Genomic DNA, 18,129 nt, shown 5'->3' on the forward strand with positions numbered 1-18,129 from the left:
CGCGCCTGGAGGACCTTTAAATTCTGCTGAGGGCTCCCACAACGCGGGACGCCCGTCTTTCCTGTTTCCTTCTTGTGGGGACCGGGTGCCAGGACTATGCAACCCAGGCTCGCTGCAGCCAACGCTACCGCACATGGAGGTGCTTTAAATTCTCCTGAGGGCTCCCGCAGCGCCTGCGTGCCTGGGCTTTACCCGGGCCACATGCGGGCCTGTCTGCGCCCGGAGGAGGATGGGCTGGCCCACCCCTCTTTCAAGTCACATCTGCCTAGAGGCACGTGGTGAGTGTTTGTCAGCATAAATCTATTGTGACTATTAAATCCTTCATATCTACCAAGAACTGACCATGGAACATTTACAATGGGGAAACGTACTGGGATATCGTCTGCACGCCCGATCACCTCTAGCATTGACAGCATGCTAGAAAGGGGGGGTCAGTATTGTTTCAGGTGAGATCGAACTGACGGAGTGCCGATTGTCCCTGGGTGGTGAGGGCTTACTGAATAGTCCTCATTTCAGAAGGGCCACAATTGACCCGTACTTGAACCTGAACCCGTAACTGTACCGTGCTCCGCACAGTACCAGAGGATTGGCACTAATAATTTTTCGCTCGCTAGCGGGAGCCCAAGAGGGCGTGAAACAGTCGAGTCTCAGTCAAATATCGTCACCCCAACAACTGCGGGGAAACCCGGCTGCTAAACGCAAGAAGAAGAGTGGGAAGCCTGTCTGCACCAAAAGGAAACCACCCCCATGAACCGGCTCTTCTCTCACCCGTTTGTCTGCATGGATGCAGTCATCTTCGAACACTGATATATCTGATGCAGCGCTAAATGGGAAGTCGTGCCACTCCATCTGCACACAGACTGAGGTGGCGTCTGACTATGGGCGTTTTGGGGACGCCTTTGTTAATATTGTTACTGATACTGTGTCCAAGCGAATCAAGGAGGTGTTAATCACAAATCTCACACCTCTTTTGGAACGCTTGGATCACTTGAACACAATCATGAAAAAGCTTAGCCAACCACTGGAAACAGTACAAATTATGGCTGTCCCGGGAAAGGGCCCACTGCCATCCCTAGCACCTCCCCTATTGCTAATCAACCCCCGATCACTATCGCTATTGCCATCTCTTTTTCCCCCGGCCTTCTAGCTGGCAGCATGTGCAGTACATGTAGACAAATTGGGGAATGTTTGCAACCCAAGGCGAATGTAGCACCAAACCTTTTCCCTAACAGTAATGGTTTATCACCTCTAGGTGAGCCAGCTACAAATGTGCCCTGTAATTGTTCCCCAGGCTGTAATAATAGATCGGGGGTAGACAATCAAAGTTAACACCAGGCAAACCTAGAAGTATTGCATCCAACACCTTGAGCAGAAATTTTCTATGCCAAATTCAGATGTTTTGAGTTTACCACCGGCAGCTTGCCCTTATGTGTTGGTGCTAGCAGGTGTACCAACTTTTAAGAGGGACCAGAGGGAGACCTGGGTTCATCTGCGCAATAAATGCATAGACTGGCTATCAAAGAACAGGAGGTTCAATGTGTCAGACATGAATGAGATCATCATGGTACGTAGAGTCTGGTAGGTTGGTGCGCCTCCTAAGAACATAGAAGGAGACTGTATTATGATTAATTTTTGTAGACCATTCATGGTAAGAACCCTATTGAGAGCTCACAACAACTAACAGCACGAACATCTGTTCACTACCGCTGGGTTATTTTTACAAATCGAGCCTTGGTCCTATAAATGAGCCAATATTACACAACAGGTTTCTGCTTTGTCTGAACTGGACACCCAGGATTGGATATTGTCTCCTCCTGGAGTCTCATGGTACAGATCACATATTTGTATCTCCCCTACCCGCATTTGAGACTTATGACCCTGATCCACCAGTCCAGGTCTGAGTATTCTGAGCCTACAGTCTAAAATACACTAACTGGACTGGCTAAAACTGGTGAGACAGCAGGACATCCTTCTGTTTTAAGAGACATGGGCGACCCATGAGCTATACATCGATGGATTGGAATGCTACAATATTGTTGCTCCAACCCCTATAATGGGTCTTCACAGGAGGGGGGGGGGGGAGCTATTGATCTGGGTAAACATTGCTGCAGGAGGTAGCGTTAAGGCCTTATGTACCAAAAGCCACACATTCCAAGCCTTATTGTATAAAAGGTATGTTTCTATTTACCTAATTAACTGCCTTAACAACGACTTTCACTTGACACCCAATGGAAACTTTATACATTTATTCTAATTTGTCGCCACCCTACAGCATTGTAATGCACTTAATAAAATAGCTAGTATTTGTCTGGGAGGTGATTTCACGCTAAGTTACCCTGCATTAGGACCAGTAAATTGCCATGTGGCAGAGGACAAATTTGTCACTGGGGTGAGGAGTTAATGGAACACTTGAATAATCACAATCTAGTCAATGCTATGGACATTGCTGCTGTAAAAACGGATAATAATCCCTGTGAGCCGACATTTAGAGGGAGAGGTAGTGCTTCCACCATTGATCATGTTTTTATTTCCCCTGCCCCAGAGGATTGTTTATTGAAAGCCGAAGTCATTGCCACAACCTTTGGTGATCACAATCCGATTAAAACAGTGCTGAGGTTGTCCCCCAGGGCAATTTTAATACTGAATGTGGTGCTAGAAATCTATCACCCTCTAAAGACAACTTAAGATTGGTCTGGCGGGGCGTTAATAATACTGACCTGTTTTGTAAAATGGTAAAGGACAATCTGAGCCTTATCAACTCTTGTCTATCAGCACAGGATCTTTACCCTGAGGTAATTAGTGTTTTTATTAATCTTTGTGAGGCCATCAAATCCCTACTATCGAAACCCCCTATTGTTGCCCAACACGGACCCAGATGGTTTGTCCGTGAGTGCTCGGAGGCTAACCGACAATTACGCAAGGCCCTGTCAACCAGCCCGAGGTGCCGCTCCCTTGTTAAATTAAGGCAGAAGTACAAGCAAGCGACCTCTAAAAGGAAAGAAGAAATATTAAAAGACCACTGGGATGCACTTGTCAATGCCGCCAGCCTAAAGAATGGGAACAAATTCCAATTTGTTTGATTACTTAAAACATAAAAATTTTAAAAACGTGTAATTCATGTCTACAAAAGGCAAAGTATTAAAAGAGATAAATTGATACGCAGAAAGTGCAATGATCTTACTAAAAAAATGGTTTTGATTAAAATGTCCGAAAATTGATTAACTGCTTATAATGTTCGAAGCCTTGGTTATCAAAACAGTCATGACATCGCTTTTAAAATCTGGAAAGGGACTGCTAGACATACATTTTTGAAGAGTCATATAAGAAGGTATGAGCGATTAATATTAGGCGAGAACCAATGTTCGGATGACCAACACTGGATGATCAAGTGTTCCTAAATTGGTCAAAGGGCGGCATGACTGTGCAGCCAGAGGGAGGGATATTTGCGACCCTGTTTTCCCAAGTGTTTTGGCCGCTCTGGTAACATATTTGGTGAACCAAATGTTCAGCTTCGTGTTTTCTGAGTTCATGGCCGCTATTGTAACTGGCATGTACGAACTCAGAGTTTATTACATTCGTCCCGCAATAAGGTCCTTCTGTCGTTGAGCAATGTAGGACATGCGCAAGCTATATGCTCCATTACTTCAGAGTGTTAGCCGCACTCCCTACATTTGATGCTAACACTAGGGCGCTGCCATTCAGGTAGATGCTTTAAAAAAAGCCATTCTCCCATCCTCCGGGCCATAAACTTTAGCTTCCAAAAAAGTGCAAGCGTGCTTGATAAATAAGATGATTCGACCCCCAGTTTAAAGTCGGAAATAACCGCGTAGGCGTGTTTCCTTCTAGACAATTTTGCTCTATCAGAATGAAAAGACCACAGCCGGACACTTCTCTTGATGACCGACTTTAACGCCAGCTGAGATGGATTTCTTCCCCAGCAGTCCTTGACAACGAGTAACTGCAGGGAATGGTCCAGATGGCGCCGATATTTTTGGCTAGTTCGGCTGGTCGATATTTCATTCCACAGTCTAGCTTTCAGAGCTTGATAAACGCGCTGGCCTCGACGCCGTGATGATCTAATAAGCCGAGTTCAAGTCTAACTTGGTCAGGGGATGAGGATCTTGGCGGGCACCAAGTTAATTTATTTAGTGGAATACTTATTGCGCCCATCGTGATCTCATGCCCATATGATAGGGAGGTGGTAATCTTTGCCTTCATCACCTTTAGCAGTGGAGTTAGGCTTGGTCCAAGTAGCTGTTGCGAGAGTTTCGCTGAGGCAACCTCAAGTGACAGTGCTTTAGCCCTTACTGCCTCTTTCTGCTTTATAAAGGAGCCTCTGGTGTTCAGGATGCATTTGTAATGGGATACTGTTTCAATATTTTTATTATTGAAAAACCACCCTCCTCTCTGCTGCTTCCGCTTACCAAAAGAAATAGTTTTTGACAGATTCAATTCAAGGGAGTTATTTTTTGTATAAGGGAGCAGCTGATTGAGTAATCTCTGTAGTCCTACCTTTGTGTGACTTAGTAACAAGAGGTCATCAGCATATAACAGGCTATTAATACGGGTTCCATCTATTTGAGGGTGGTGGGAGTTAACACTTGTCAGTATGGGAGATAGGTCTGAAATGAACAGGTTAAAAAGGAGTGGAGCCAACACGCAACCTTGTTTGACACCACTTGCAGTTTGAATCTTCCTTTGGACGTGAGAGCTTTCTCCCAACTTTATTGTAATCCAGGTATTTGAATGGAGTTGGATTATGGCTTTTAAGAGAGCCGGAGGGATACCCCAGCTCTCTAATTTTTGCCATAGACTGCCCCGTGGCACACGGTCAAAGGCCTCTTTGAAGTCAACGAAGTAGAAAGTGAATTTGATTACATTGGACTGCCGCTTTTTCCATCAAAACGGAAAATGCGAGTAAGTTGCTTGTTGTTCTTGCATTGGCCACAAAACTGGTCTGGTTAAAGGGGAGGCGCTTTGTGTTTTCAGTCCAGGCTGACATCTCTTCCAGTAAAATACTGGCGCAGTATTTAGATTTGACATCAAGGAGAGCGATCATTCTGTAGTTTTTAGGATCGTCTCTCTTGCCACTTTTATACATAGGGTGGATGATGGCGCCTATCCAGGACTCCGGAAGTTGTGGTTAAGCCTGCAGTATGCAAACAGGGGAGCCAAATGTTCTGACCACAGGTCTGCATCAGATTTAAACAGGTCCTGGGGAAGACCGTTAGGACCAGGAGCTCCTTCTGCCCTAGCTTTACTAATAGTACGAGCAATAACATTTCTGAATGCTTCTGGTGCCGTCACAATCTCCATCGTGGGATCTTTGCACTTATCCTTTCCATCAATTATTGATACTTCCAAGAGGTGATTGTGAGAAAGTGCCATATCTCTTGCATGGTATGCCCCCACGTTTTGCTGAATTGCTGATGTACTTTGACTGAGTGTGCCCTAGGCTCCTGCCAATCAGGTACCCAGGGCCTATGTTCCTTCCCTAAAACTGCATGAAGCCTAAACCCAATTGGCATCTCTGGCCACATGTCAGCCTCTGGTAAATGGTACCCAGGGCCTTGTGACCAGAGAAGGCCCCTAAGGGCTGCAGCACGTATTGTGCCACCCTTAGAGGCCCTGTACCCTGACACACACACACTGCCTTTGCAGGCTGAGTGTCTTGGTGCAGAACAAAACAGAGAGTCGACATGGCACACATCCCTATGTGCCATGCCCACATCACACACTGCCCTGGCATACCTCAGTCACCCCGCTAGCTGTGTGCCCTATGCCAGTGGTGTGGGTACAGGTGCATGAGCCCTGTGCCCCTACAGTACCCAGATCCATTCCTGGGCAATGTAAATGCAGTGCTGTCATTAAGAGTATATGGTGCTGGGAGGTCGTCATCACGAACTCCACAACACCATGATGGCTGCACTAAAGACTGAGAAGTTTGGTATCAAACTTCTCAGCACATTAAACCCGCACTGATGCCAGTGTGGGATTTAATGTAAGATGCACGATAGAGGGCCTGAACCTAACCTACAATCCACGTGCTGTCTGAGGGGCTACCTAGGCTGCCACACAGCAGGCATGTTGCTGGACCCCTGGGTAGAGAGCCATCCGCTCTCCTGGGCCTGCAACAATGCACATCCTGCGCGAGGTGCTAGGTCTCCTCCCCCAGGATGGGCAGGTGAAGCTTCAAAGGCATGTCGCCTTTGTGAGCATCTCCAGGCCACTTGCTGTACTCAGCAACTGGCCCCCACCGGTTCTGACCCCCAATCTGGCGGGAAACCCCAAGTGAGGAAAGGGGGTGTGCCAGCCTCTGCCAACCCCACCCCTCAGGTGGGGGAGGCGAGGTGAAGCACATCTCCGGGCTCTCGCCATCTTGAAGATGGGGAGCCCTGCCCAATCAGGACTAGATTACTGCCCCCCTCCCACAGGGGAGTGGCAGGATAGGTGGTGTACCCACCCCAGGGAAGGGACCCATTGCTCCCTGCCCTTTACCTACCTGTAACGCCCCTAAATTTAGTATTTAGGGCCACCCTGAACCTTCCTTCCTCAGATCCCGATTCCGAAACAAGCAAGAACAAGAAGAAAGAAGACCTACCATGCAGCTGCTAACAAGAGTAAGACACCAACTGACTTGGCCCCAGCCCTACAGGCCTGTCGACCCTCGAACCTGCTCCTGCTAAAACCTGGCGTCTCCAGTGGTCAGCAACCTCAAAAACCCTGGAGGCTCAAAGCAAGTAATGGACCCCTGGCACCAGCCAGGAACCGCAACTCCTGCACACTCTGCACCCGCCAAGCCTGGCCTGTGCCGGAGTGGACAAAAACCACGAGGACGTCCCCCCGGCTACTGTGACCCCGAATCCAGCACCTAAGGACCCTCCTCGACGCTCCTGAAGACGCCTGCAGCTTCAACACCAGAGACCCGTCCCCAACCGCGACCATCTGAGGGTAAGATTTCCCCGATGTGAAAAGACACCCCAGCGCCTTGCGGCCCCCTGTGCCTAGCTCCTCAGTGCCTACCTAACCTACAGCTCCCCAACTTATCTCTCGAAGTGGTGGTTGCACCTGAAGAATCTTTGTCCCCGAGCTTGCAGCCTTTGTTCGTCACTGAGCTTCTCCATTGAAATCCATTGAGTGCCTGACTGCTCAAAAACACCCTGCACCCAGCCGCCCGAGTGCCCTGGCAGTGCAACATCTATCCTAATCTACTTCCCCACTTGCCCTGAGCAAGTGACCAGGAGCCCAGCTCCCACAGCCGCGTGGCCTGCCTGCTAGCAGCCACCAACCAAAGGCCCCCTGCCCGCCATAGGATAACATTGGGCCTAACTCTCTCTGCACCCGACTGCCCCTGTGCCGCTGAGGGTGTAACAACTGTACCTACCTGACCCTGGGAGACCCTTGAGTCTATGCCCAGAACCTTAACTCTGCCAGTCGAGTACTTACCCAAAAGCTGATAAATCACTTTTCTTCCATAGGGTAACATTGACTGGTTTCACTTGGAAATTGTCGAGTTTTGAAACTTTAAAATATTCATTAAAAATCAGCCGATCAACTAAAACAAAATTACTCACCTGTTATCAGGAGAGACCCCAGTGCTGGATCTTGGTGCCCAGCACTGACCCTGAAAAGTAACTACAACCGTACTTACCGATAACTTGATTTTCCTCCATAGGATAACTTTGCCTGGTTTTTGCCAGAAATTCTTCTAAGTGTCGATTTTTGAAACTTTCAAATATTCCTTAAAAATCTCCTGTGTCACAAAAACGATTTCTTTCAACTGTTTACAGGAAATGCACCAGGGTTGAATCCAGGATCCAACCCTGAGTAAGAAAATCATACGTAAAGTAACTGAAATTGCATTTATTTAAAAAGTCCCATTGAGCTCAATGTTATAATTATGTTTGAATTGTGTTCCCTATTGCAACAACTGTAACTATTGAATTCAAAGGTCTATTGCCTATTGAAAATATTTAACTAAATCATCTCATTCTGAGAAAGTATATTTTGATACCTACTTGTGGTTCTAAAATAAAACTATATATTTTTATTTAAAAACCATTGGCCTAGCGTTCAGTTCTTGAGTGTGTGAGACCATTTGCTGACTGAGTGTGTACAACAAATGCTTTACACTGTCCTCTGATACTGCCTTACTGCTCGACCAAGCTACCACTTTAGAGAGTAAGGTTTTATCTAACTTTAGCCTCTGTCATACCTCTGGGGACTCTGGACTCTGTGCACACTGAACCTTACTTTGGTGCAGTATATACAGAGCCGTTTTCTTACAGGCGGCGTCTATGTAGGTCCCGCGATGTCATCCTGACACCGACGATGGATGTGGAGCCGACCGACTCCACCGAATGACGCGCAGGGGTACTGCTGAAGAAAAAATCTTCGGATCCAGACTGACGCCTGGGGGAAATTCTAAGGTAAAGAATCTACAACTAACATATGTCTCTACCAGATACATTGTTACCAAAGGTAAGTAACTTGTTCTTTGATTTGTTTAGACTTACATGTGTGGATTGTACCCTGGACCTCAGTCGATGCTTTTGTGGTATAAAGAAGTTTTATTTTTTACTGTGTGATCAAGTAAGAGACCAATTGGAAATAAAAGAACCCTTCTAAACACCTGTGGTTGTATGCATTGAAGTGCTGTTAAGTTAGCATATCCTAATTGTGGGGATCATCTATAATTTTATTCGGGAAAGGAAGTACCTAGCTGTCCAAACCAGATAGTAATTTGTAAGCTTCCAGTTAATATTTGTGGTAACCCAGAGTTTCCCACTTCTAGGTATCTTAACTAGTTTTGATGATTATAATTGGTTTGTCCAGTAGTGGTTTAAATTTGAAATGTATTGTATCTAGAACTTTGTATTTACATATATATACACAAATGGTACTTTGAAGACTCTGCTGTGCAAGCAAGTTAGTTTTGACTGGTTTTAATATTTCCTATTTGTACATCTTATTAGACCATTTTTGGCGAACTCATTTCCTTGGAGAGTAATAGTGATGTTATGGGCTTGGCGTTGTTTGTCCTGAATCGTTTGCTTTGGAATCCTGACATTGCAGCAGAGTATAGGCACCCCACTGTTCCGCACCTATACAGAGATGGTATGTATCTGTTTCTTTCTTTTGAAAGTAAATCTGTTTATGAAAGGTTGTTGCATAAGTGTGAACTTGACAATTGTGCCTGCTTTATTTTAGGTCACGAAGATGCCTTATCAAAGTTTACACTGAAGAAGCTACTCTTGCTAGTTTTCTTTCTCGATCATGCTAAACAGAATCATCTCATTGATCATGATCCCTGCCTATTTTGTAAAGATTCCGATTTTAAGGTATAGCAAAACATTGGTGAAATAAAAACAAAATGTATATTTTTAATTACTCAATAAAAACAAACTTAACAAATATCATTTCAGTGCAAAAAAACCTTTTGGACATTTTCACTAAACGTGGCATTTTTGTTATCGTAAAATCTTTTCACTAGCTGTACATAACATTTCTAGTATTTGCACAAGAAATGTTAGAATATAGCTCCATTTCTTTCAAGAAAACTTTGTGTCTGTAAAATGTTCAAAAATGTTTTGCAATTCATTTGCAAGTAAGTTGTTATATTTGTCACTCGTTTTTAGTTTCTAATTTTCTGACACTTTGTAGATGCCACCTTATAGGTTTTGACAACTGTAGGAATAAGACATACAGAAATATAAAGACTTAATTTTAAATAGTGGGACAAAATGTATTGGGGCACTCATGTTGCATGCATTTGTTAATTAAATATATCATTGTAAGTATACACATATGTTCACATCCATATTAACATTCTGAAGAGACGAGCTTGTCTTTCTTCATCCTTGGATAACACAAAACCAAAAGATGTAAAACATTGCAATTTTAAAAGCAGCATAGTTGAAATGCAGCATCATGCTGTACAGAGTTTAATGTAACAATACAGTTATCATTGCTTATAGCCGAGATCTGGTAATGAAAGTGGGCATTGTGTTGTAGTGTTAGATAGAGAGGCGAGGGTCTCTGCTATTTCCTCAATTGGAGCAGGGTTGCGGCTTTCATGATAAATAAGCCGCTTTTCCCATCCCAGTGACGCAAGTTCGCAACCTGGGTTTCATCTTGGATAGTGCCCTTTCCATGAGTAAACAGGCCAATAAAGTTGTTGGTCTTTGCCTCACCATCATCAAATGGTTGAGGAAAATTATCTGGATGCTGCCCTCTTCTACTCAGAAGACTGTAGTGAATGCCCTCATCACTTCCCGACTTGGCTATGGTAACATTCTGTATCTCGGGTCAAATAAAGCAGTAGTCAGTCGACTGCAACTTGTGCAGAACGCTGCAGTCCGTTTACTGTGCAAAATTCCTAAAAACTCCGGGGTCTCAAGCTATCGCCGGGAACTTCACTGGCTCAGGGTGGAAAGCAGAATTTGCTTTAAAGCCCTGACATATATGTTCACAATCAAGGCAGGGACGGCGCCTAAATACCTTCTAGCTTTGGCCCATCCTTACATTCCCAAGCGTAGTCTTCGTTCACAATCACATTCCAACTTTTGTGTTCCGAGATTTAAATTGGCAAGAATGGGAGGCAGATCGTTTGCCTACCTTGGCCCGTCCCTCTGGAACGCACTCCCTCCTTTCATTTGTAAAGAGGAGAACTATGTCAGATTTCGAAGGAATGTTAAGACCTGGTTATTCGAACAATAACTAGAATAGCTAGTCTTTCGCCCCTGACATTTTTTGCTGTATCTCGGCGCCGGGAAACCATTTTTGGGTAGCTGTTGCGCCTTACAAATTCAAAAATTAAATAAATAAATAAGGGATGGCCATTGCAGGTCCTCTGTGCATAGATCGAAAAGGCTTTTTTGTATTTTTTTTTTTAACTTCACTGTCTCCAGTCTGGTATCCTGACTGTGGTTCTGCCAAGAACCGTTTGAGATGGTGAACATGTCAACCTGATGGTCTGGTTTACTAGCAGTGATGGCTTTGTAGATAATGCTGTTGACTTTGAAGATGGTGTGGGCTTGGAAGGGGTGTCCCATTAGGACGTGGTCCTGATGCAACAAGGACTTACCTTAGCATCCTTTCTCAAACTGTATGTTGTATGATTTCTTCACGCTCTTTATGAGCATGCTGTGGAAACCTTTAAGGAGAAAACTGTTTCACTTTCTTAAGTAGAGGGTGCTAGTCTCAGGTTGATTTGGTTTTCTTGGTGGAGTGTTCCTTGAGGGTAAAGTCTGTGTCTAGGGTGAGTGAGAGTCACTTGGCTCAGGGTGAAAATTGAGTTAGTTTCCCAGTTTTCTACCCTGCCGCCACATTTACATTAATGCTAAAAGACCAGCTGAATGTTAGACCATCTTATAAATCAGTATTAACTTGGCATGAGATAGAAGGTTGTGGACTGCATTGCGGAGAGTGGAAAGTGGCATGTGAGGAGCTCAATTGAGCTGAATGTCTCTTCCTTGCTTAGATTGCAGGACCAGGATGACTTATGGGTAACAGTGAGGCCTCCACCCTCCCTATGTTGTCAAAAATAAATGCCAGCTGCTGTACTTTGTGGGAACTAGGCCATGTAGGACATGCAAGTGAGACTTGTTTCTGAGCTGGAGTGCATCAGCATTGTGGTAAGCGATTAGGACTGTGATGTCTGGAGCATGAAATCCTACAGAATGTGTGTTAATGAGTATGAGTTGGAGTGTGTGTTCAGCAGTTTGAATGTGTCTTGTATATGAGGTTGGGCCTCTATTTTATGCAGAATAAGTGTTGTGTGGTCTGGGTCTGATTATGGGGGTCTGGAGTGAGGGGTGCTGGACTGGGCAGAGGCTGAAAACTACTTGCCTTTTAGGCGCTTGCTGAGGTTGCATTGGGGTCAAAGCTCCGGCCCAAATAGTAGAAACTCATGTTTGTTGCCCTTAGCTTGGCAATGCTCAGCTGGTGGGATATTCTGAAGAGTTGACTGAAGTAGTTGTGGAGGCAAGAGGTTTCTGGTGGGAATCCGTGATGTTCCTTCATGTAGAGATGGAAGCTGGGACCTGCATTGATGGCACTTCTGTAGAGCGGTGCTAGAATGCAATTACGCCACTTCCTTTAGAGATTGATACTGCTGGAGATTTGCATTTGAAGATCTATATTGTCATACCACAAAAACCTCTCCCACTTTGGATCATAGCAGATTTCAGCTTTTTTGCAGCTTGTTGATTGCTGCAGGTCTGACGTTAACATTAGTAGGATGCCTTTCTTGGCTCTTATATGGGAGTCCAGTTTTTGGTAGTCCTGTGCTAGCGCATGAGTTGGTGACAGCCAGCCAATCTTTAACGGTTGTTGCCTGTTGCCTTGGAGTGCCACTTCAGTAAGTGTCACTTAGTTGGACTCATCCGGAGGCTTGCATAAGCAAAGGCCGGTGAGCCAACTGAGCAAAATAGAGGCACATCAATTTGTTAGAATTGAGAGCCTTGATATAAGAATATAAGAAAGAATATAAATGCATAGTGATGCAATTATGTACTACAATAGGGGGGAGCAAAGTTTACTGCTCTGTTCTTAGAAAAGTAAGAATGGGCTCTAATTTCATGTGCAGTCATGGATCATATCAGAGCCAGGTAGGCTAGGAATGTCACAAGTGGGCTCCGGTTCAATCACATAAGGATTTACTCCATTGGGAAAGCCTAAATCTGATCCAGAAGGCGAAACTGTAATTTGAAATGAGAGATCATGTTTATTGATTATATTTTGTTTCCTGGTAACTACAGATGAGGCCTAAATCAGAAGTGTACCCACTAAGCCGGTTGAACAAATGGATTGACTGTATCCCTCTTGTTCCAATTGGCCATTGTTTCTGTAAATATAAAGACTGCTCATGCCAAATGATCCTTGGCACATTCAATTGTGCAATTTAGCTTGCCTCAGTGTGAAACTAGATATCTCTCCGTATGTGAGATGGTGTCTCTTTAAGACACTGAGTTTAGTTTGTTTGCAGACGTTCTATAATCTTGCCATTTGACCCAAGTGAGTAACTGCATTGATGTTGTAAGATGAACAAGGACCCCTTCTATAGATCTACCTACAAGAAAATGTGGGTTTTTGTGTAGGCTGAAAAATCATTTACTTTTAAAACTGTCAAACCTTTCTCATTTCACCTTATTTATTATCTATATGGCATCTTAAAGAGTATTAAACAAATAGTGATCAGATCATACATGTCCTATTGCTGAACTCCTATGGGTTTCCTGAAAGTGCTTTGTCGCTTTACCTACCAGACATGCCTTGGGTATTGAGTTGTGCTCACTTTTTGAATGTATGTACAGTTGGTAAGCAATTGGAGTGAATTGCGAGCTTCCCATAGAAGATTCATATCCAGGATTATCGGAGCGTATTGTGGAGACTGTATCAGAGATAATCTGAAAGTTTTATTAAACATTGGTATGCTGCTCGGTTTATTACCCAATCAACAAATCGGCGATGGCAGGGACTGCACCAGCAAATTGTCAAAAAACGCAATTTCTCATCACATAAGCGGGACATATGACTCATGGTGTATAGATCAATCTGAAAATGCAGGTCATTGACAAGCACTTTCCCAGTAAAGAATAGCAAGATGAATGTCAGCATGCATAAAGATCTGTTACCTGATTTCAGAGCACTTACCAGAATAGACCGCTCTTTCCACTACGAGTAGGCAGCACAGGTACACGTCCTGGAAAGTTGTCACGACATGGGATTGCAAGGCCAAGCCATTGATGTCTGATCTTTCACTACCTCCTGAATGTTTATCAGAGCTTTGAATTCAGTCTTACCACTTTTGTAAGTCCTCCTTTGCTTTTATTTCATTGAAATATTTAAGACTACTGAGCAAGGCAGTGTTAGAGGGAAAATACTTCTTTTTCAAAGATGCACATGCAGCTTTCCCTGTCTTAAATGTTGGTTGAAGCCTGCTTGTCTAACCCTTGTGGAAAAGATTTTCTGAAATGTTTTTTTAAGCTTTAAAAGATATCAAAGATGAAGAGCTAGACTTGGCGCTAAGTAATTTTATTTTTTCCTCATTTGCTTCTCTTGTGTCTCTTTTGGAAGGAAGTTTAAAAAACTGCAGTGTCCAAGTTTTAGAACTACAAACAAAATGTTGTTTTGTTGTCCTGCAGACAAGCAAAGATGTTCTACTTGCCATCTCCAGAGATTTCCTAAGTGGAGAGGGTGATCTCTCACGTCATCTCAGCTACCTTGGCCTTCCTGTTAGCCATGTTCAGATGCCTCTCGATGAGTTTGACTTTGCAGTGTCCAATTTAGCAGTTGACTTGCAATGTGGAGTGCGCCTTGTGTAAGTATGTTAGTTTTCATGTTCACCATTTTTTCTATGTCTGCAATATGGAACAATTTTAATGTTTTTTTGCCATCAGGAGAGCAATGGAACTTCTCACAAAGAGTTGGACACTTTCAAAAAAGCTGCGAGTACCTGCAATTAGTCGACTTCAGAAGATGCACAATGTTGAAATAGTACTCCATGTTTTGAAGGAACGAAACATCCAACTAACCGATGAATATGGTAAAAAGTGTTTTGCTAATATGCTGTGTTTCTTATATATAAACTTGAAGATTTCTTACCATCTTTTATGTTTAACTTGTAGGTGCTGTTATTGATTCCAGGGACATAGTAGATCGTCATAGAGAACGGACCTTAGCACTTCTTTGGCGAATTGTTTCTGCTTTCCAGGTATTTGATTTTGCCTTTGTTTATTTTCTGTGCTTTGAGCAGTGTATTATCTTGTGTTCCTTTCTCTCTGATAATGGTGAGATCTTCCTATTATAAAAGGACTGTAATGCATAGCAATTACAGATAACAAGAGCGAGGATAAACATTGTGTGGTATCCTGCGCTTCCTTATATTTATTCCTTCCTTTGTATTCTGTGCCCTGCTGCTCAGCTAGTGTGAGTGATGTCATAAAATGTTCATGTGTGTCTTGTTGATTGAAGTGTCAGTTGGTGTATGTGGGCTGAGTACAATATTTAACTCGGAGCTTTTTGAGGCTCAACATGTCTTTGTCCAAATTTCATGAAATTGGGGACGTAAATGACTAATCAAATCCAAAAACATTAAAACTAAATTGGACTGATTGCTTAAATGCTGGCCCCTTTGCCAACCTATCTCAACTCTTTCAAAGTAGTGTTGCTGTTAAACACCAATTTTATAAATATCGCAGCAGCTTAATTATTTTTTCTATATAGATGTCTGTTATGTTTCTCCCTTATTAATGTGTTTTTATAATTGATTTTGTAATGATTCTGATTTATTTTTATAAAATGCACCGAAATTTAAGTCTTATAATGGGTGAGAGGGCCTTTAACAACTGGTATATCCCAAGGCAGAAGGGGTATAATGCTTTTAGAACATTCCACCCACCGAGGGTAGAATGTTCTAAATTAAACAAGCGTTGGCATAGCCAATAGGTCTTGCCTTTGGGACCTTATAGATTTTTAGTCATGCAGCAAATTATCCCGGGTGCTACAACATCTACTGTTTAACACGGATTATTTAAAGTGTTATTTTTGTATGACTGGTTGTCTGAACTCACATGGACGCCTGCATACACATTAGTGTACACATAAAAAAATGAAGATGCCAGAAACTGCAGATCTCTAAAAGCTGTAAACTGTAATGCTGTCATTCACTTCAACCTCTGTCTTGGTGCAATGGACAAATAATGGGTATATACAGCTAAGCAACTTTGTTGCTCATTATAGAACTCGGGAAGATTACACGTTTACCAAAATCCAAACCAATTAACAAAATGTATTCGTACACTCAAGCAAGACACAGCAAAGCATATTCTAAGGTCCACTACAGACCCCAAACCTTTACAGAATATTAATGCTCTTAATCATAAGCATGATTAATTAAAACCTCTATCCGCTCTGAAACAAATGATCCTGAGTGCTCTGAGTAAATTAACATGTCAGTGAAAGTGTTCAGATTGGCTGAATCTCGGCGCCAGCTCAACATCCTGTGGCTCTGGGCAAATCACGTAATCTTCCAGTACCAACATAAAATGAATGTGCCCTTGAGTTATGTAACTGGTGCCCGTGTGAAGCGCTCCAATACCTTCATCCCGAGTTCTGCCTATATACAAACTGCAACCATAAAAATGTATTCCTTGTTTTGTCTAAGTGCAATTTGTCATGTTGAATTGGAGTGCTGCTTCAGATCATGTGGTCTTTCAATTCGTGGGTTTGTGTTTAACAAATCGCTGGCTCCTGCTGACTGCTAGTAGGCCACACCAGGAAGCAGCGTGTGGCTGCACATCACAAAACCAGGGGCACAGGGATCGTGCACGCACAAGGAAGGGTAGAGCTGTGGTCGCTGCACTTTGAAGTTCGATTATTGGCAGAGTGTGCCCTAGGATGTTCACTGTCGGCCCGGTGATGTTCACTGGAAGCTCTCTTATAGGGGTTCATGGTTCTTGAATGTGCAATGGCAGCCCTGGAACATGCACTAGGAGCCATAGGATGTGAACTGTTCGTTCAGGGGTGTGCACTGGAAGTTCTTTTGGGCACTAAGAGCACTAGGATGCACAGTTTTAGCCCAAGGGTGTGTACTGACAGCCCTTTAATGGGCACACAGAGCCTGGAGGTGTTCACTAGGAGCCATAGTCTGTGCACTGTCAGGCCATGGACGTGCACTGGCAGCCCTGTGATAGACGTTGGCCATCCTGGGATGGTGCAATGGATGGCCTTCCCACAGGCACACGGAGCCCTATATAGTGCGCTCTCATCCCAGGGCTGTGCACTGGAAACACTCTTATGGCCGCCAGGACACCTTGGACATTCACTGGAAGCTCTGTTATAGATGCTAACAGTCCTTGAATGTGCAGTGCCTGCCCTGTGATGGGCTCAGGGAGCCCTGGGATGTGCTCATGGAGACATAGGATGTGCACCCTCGGGCCAGGGATTTGCACTGGAAGCCCTGTTATAAGCACTAGGAGACCTTGGATGTTCAAAGTCGGCTCAGGAACGTGCACTGAAAACCCTGTTATGGACTCTGGCAGTTCCGTGACATGAAGTACGGCCTGAGGAAAGCAAGCACATACAGTGCAATCGGAGTACATCAAATGAAACTAGGCACAGCAGGAGGAGTATGGAAAGGGTCATAAAGATGGTGGTGAAGTGGGGGGGGGGGGGGGGTGGGAGTAGCATGACCGGGGGAGGAGAACAGAGCAGCAGCTGGAAACTATTATTGAGGGAGCCGAGGGCAGGCGGATGGGACGAGCAGTAGCACCGGCTGGGCTGCACATGCGCGCTGCCTAGACTCGACCTAAAAAAGGAAGATTCCAATGGAAAGTGTGCTTGAAACACAACTAATCAATGCTGTGCCTTCGAAAAACAACAGTTAATGTTTTGTGGTAAAGTAAAATGTAAACGGCGTATATTGTCAAATCATAGTTTGCACTTGCATTGCTGTGCCTTCGAATGCACTGATTGGTTTTGTGCTATGTAAAAACAAAAACTGTGTATTTAGGAAATAGTTTGAATTTGTCTTAGGTGTCCGTGTGCTTGTTTCGGAGACTGTGCGATTAAGAAAAACATCTGGGATGTATTGGCTCTTCACACCCTGTTTCTGCACGGAGTTTCTGTCTGTGTTTTACGAAAGTCTGCCAACGGCTGACACACCTCTTTAAATTATATCATTTGCCTCTGAAAAGAGGAAGTAAATTGATTTTGTGCTGTCTTAAACTACATCTGAGGCAATAACAGGAAATGGGTGGAGGATGTGGCACTACGGCATGAGCTGTTGACTGTGGAGCTGGGGAACCTAGTTTGAGACTCTGCCTCAACTCAACATCCTGTGATTCTGGAAAAATCAAGTAATCTCCCTGTGCCTAACAATATTGAATGTGTCCTTGTGTAGTGTAACTGGTGCTCACGTAGAGCGCTCTAATACCGTCTGGTCGAGTTCGCACTGCAAAAGAAACTAGGCTGCCATGGGGTTGGGCCGTATGACTGAAGTAGTCGCCATTTTGAAAGGGTGATTTATAAACATGGTGCATTTAGAAACGCTCTATCTCGCGACGGAACAGTTTAAAAACGGAAAATAAAAAAAATACATTAGGCAAGTAACTGGACTATGCTACT

General features: G+C 44.0%; 1 protein-coding gene across 2 annotated transcripts in view; it reads left to right on the forward strand.

Annotated features, from left to right (window-relative positions):
• ASPM (assembly factor for spindle microtubules) overlaps window positions 1–18,129 on the forward strand; it is a 393,967-nt gene that overhangs the window by 100,886 nt on the left and 274,952 nt on the right. For both annotated transcript variants that reach the window (XM_085601843.1, XM_085601844.1), the window contains exons 9-13: window positions 8,976–9,117; window positions 9,211–9,341; window positions 14,148–14,323; window positions 14,403–14,548; window positions 14,631–14,716. In XM_085601843.1, the coding sequence (XP_085457969.1) occupies window positions 8,976–9,117; window positions 9,211–9,341; window positions 14,148–14,323; window positions 14,403–14,548; window positions 14,631–14,716 (681 nt within the window). The remainder of the gene's footprint in view (window positions 1–8,975; window positions 9,118–9,210; window positions 9,342–14,147; window positions 14,324–14,402; window positions 14,549–14,630; window positions 14,717–18,129) is intronic.

This window comes from Triturus cristatus, chromosome 4_2 (assembly GCF_964204655.1).
Source record: "Triturus cristatus chromosome 4_2, aTriCri1.1, whole genome shotgun sequence".
NCBI classification, from domain to species: Eukaryota; Metazoa; Chordata; class Amphibia; order Caudata; family Salamandridae; genus Triturus; species Triturus cristatus.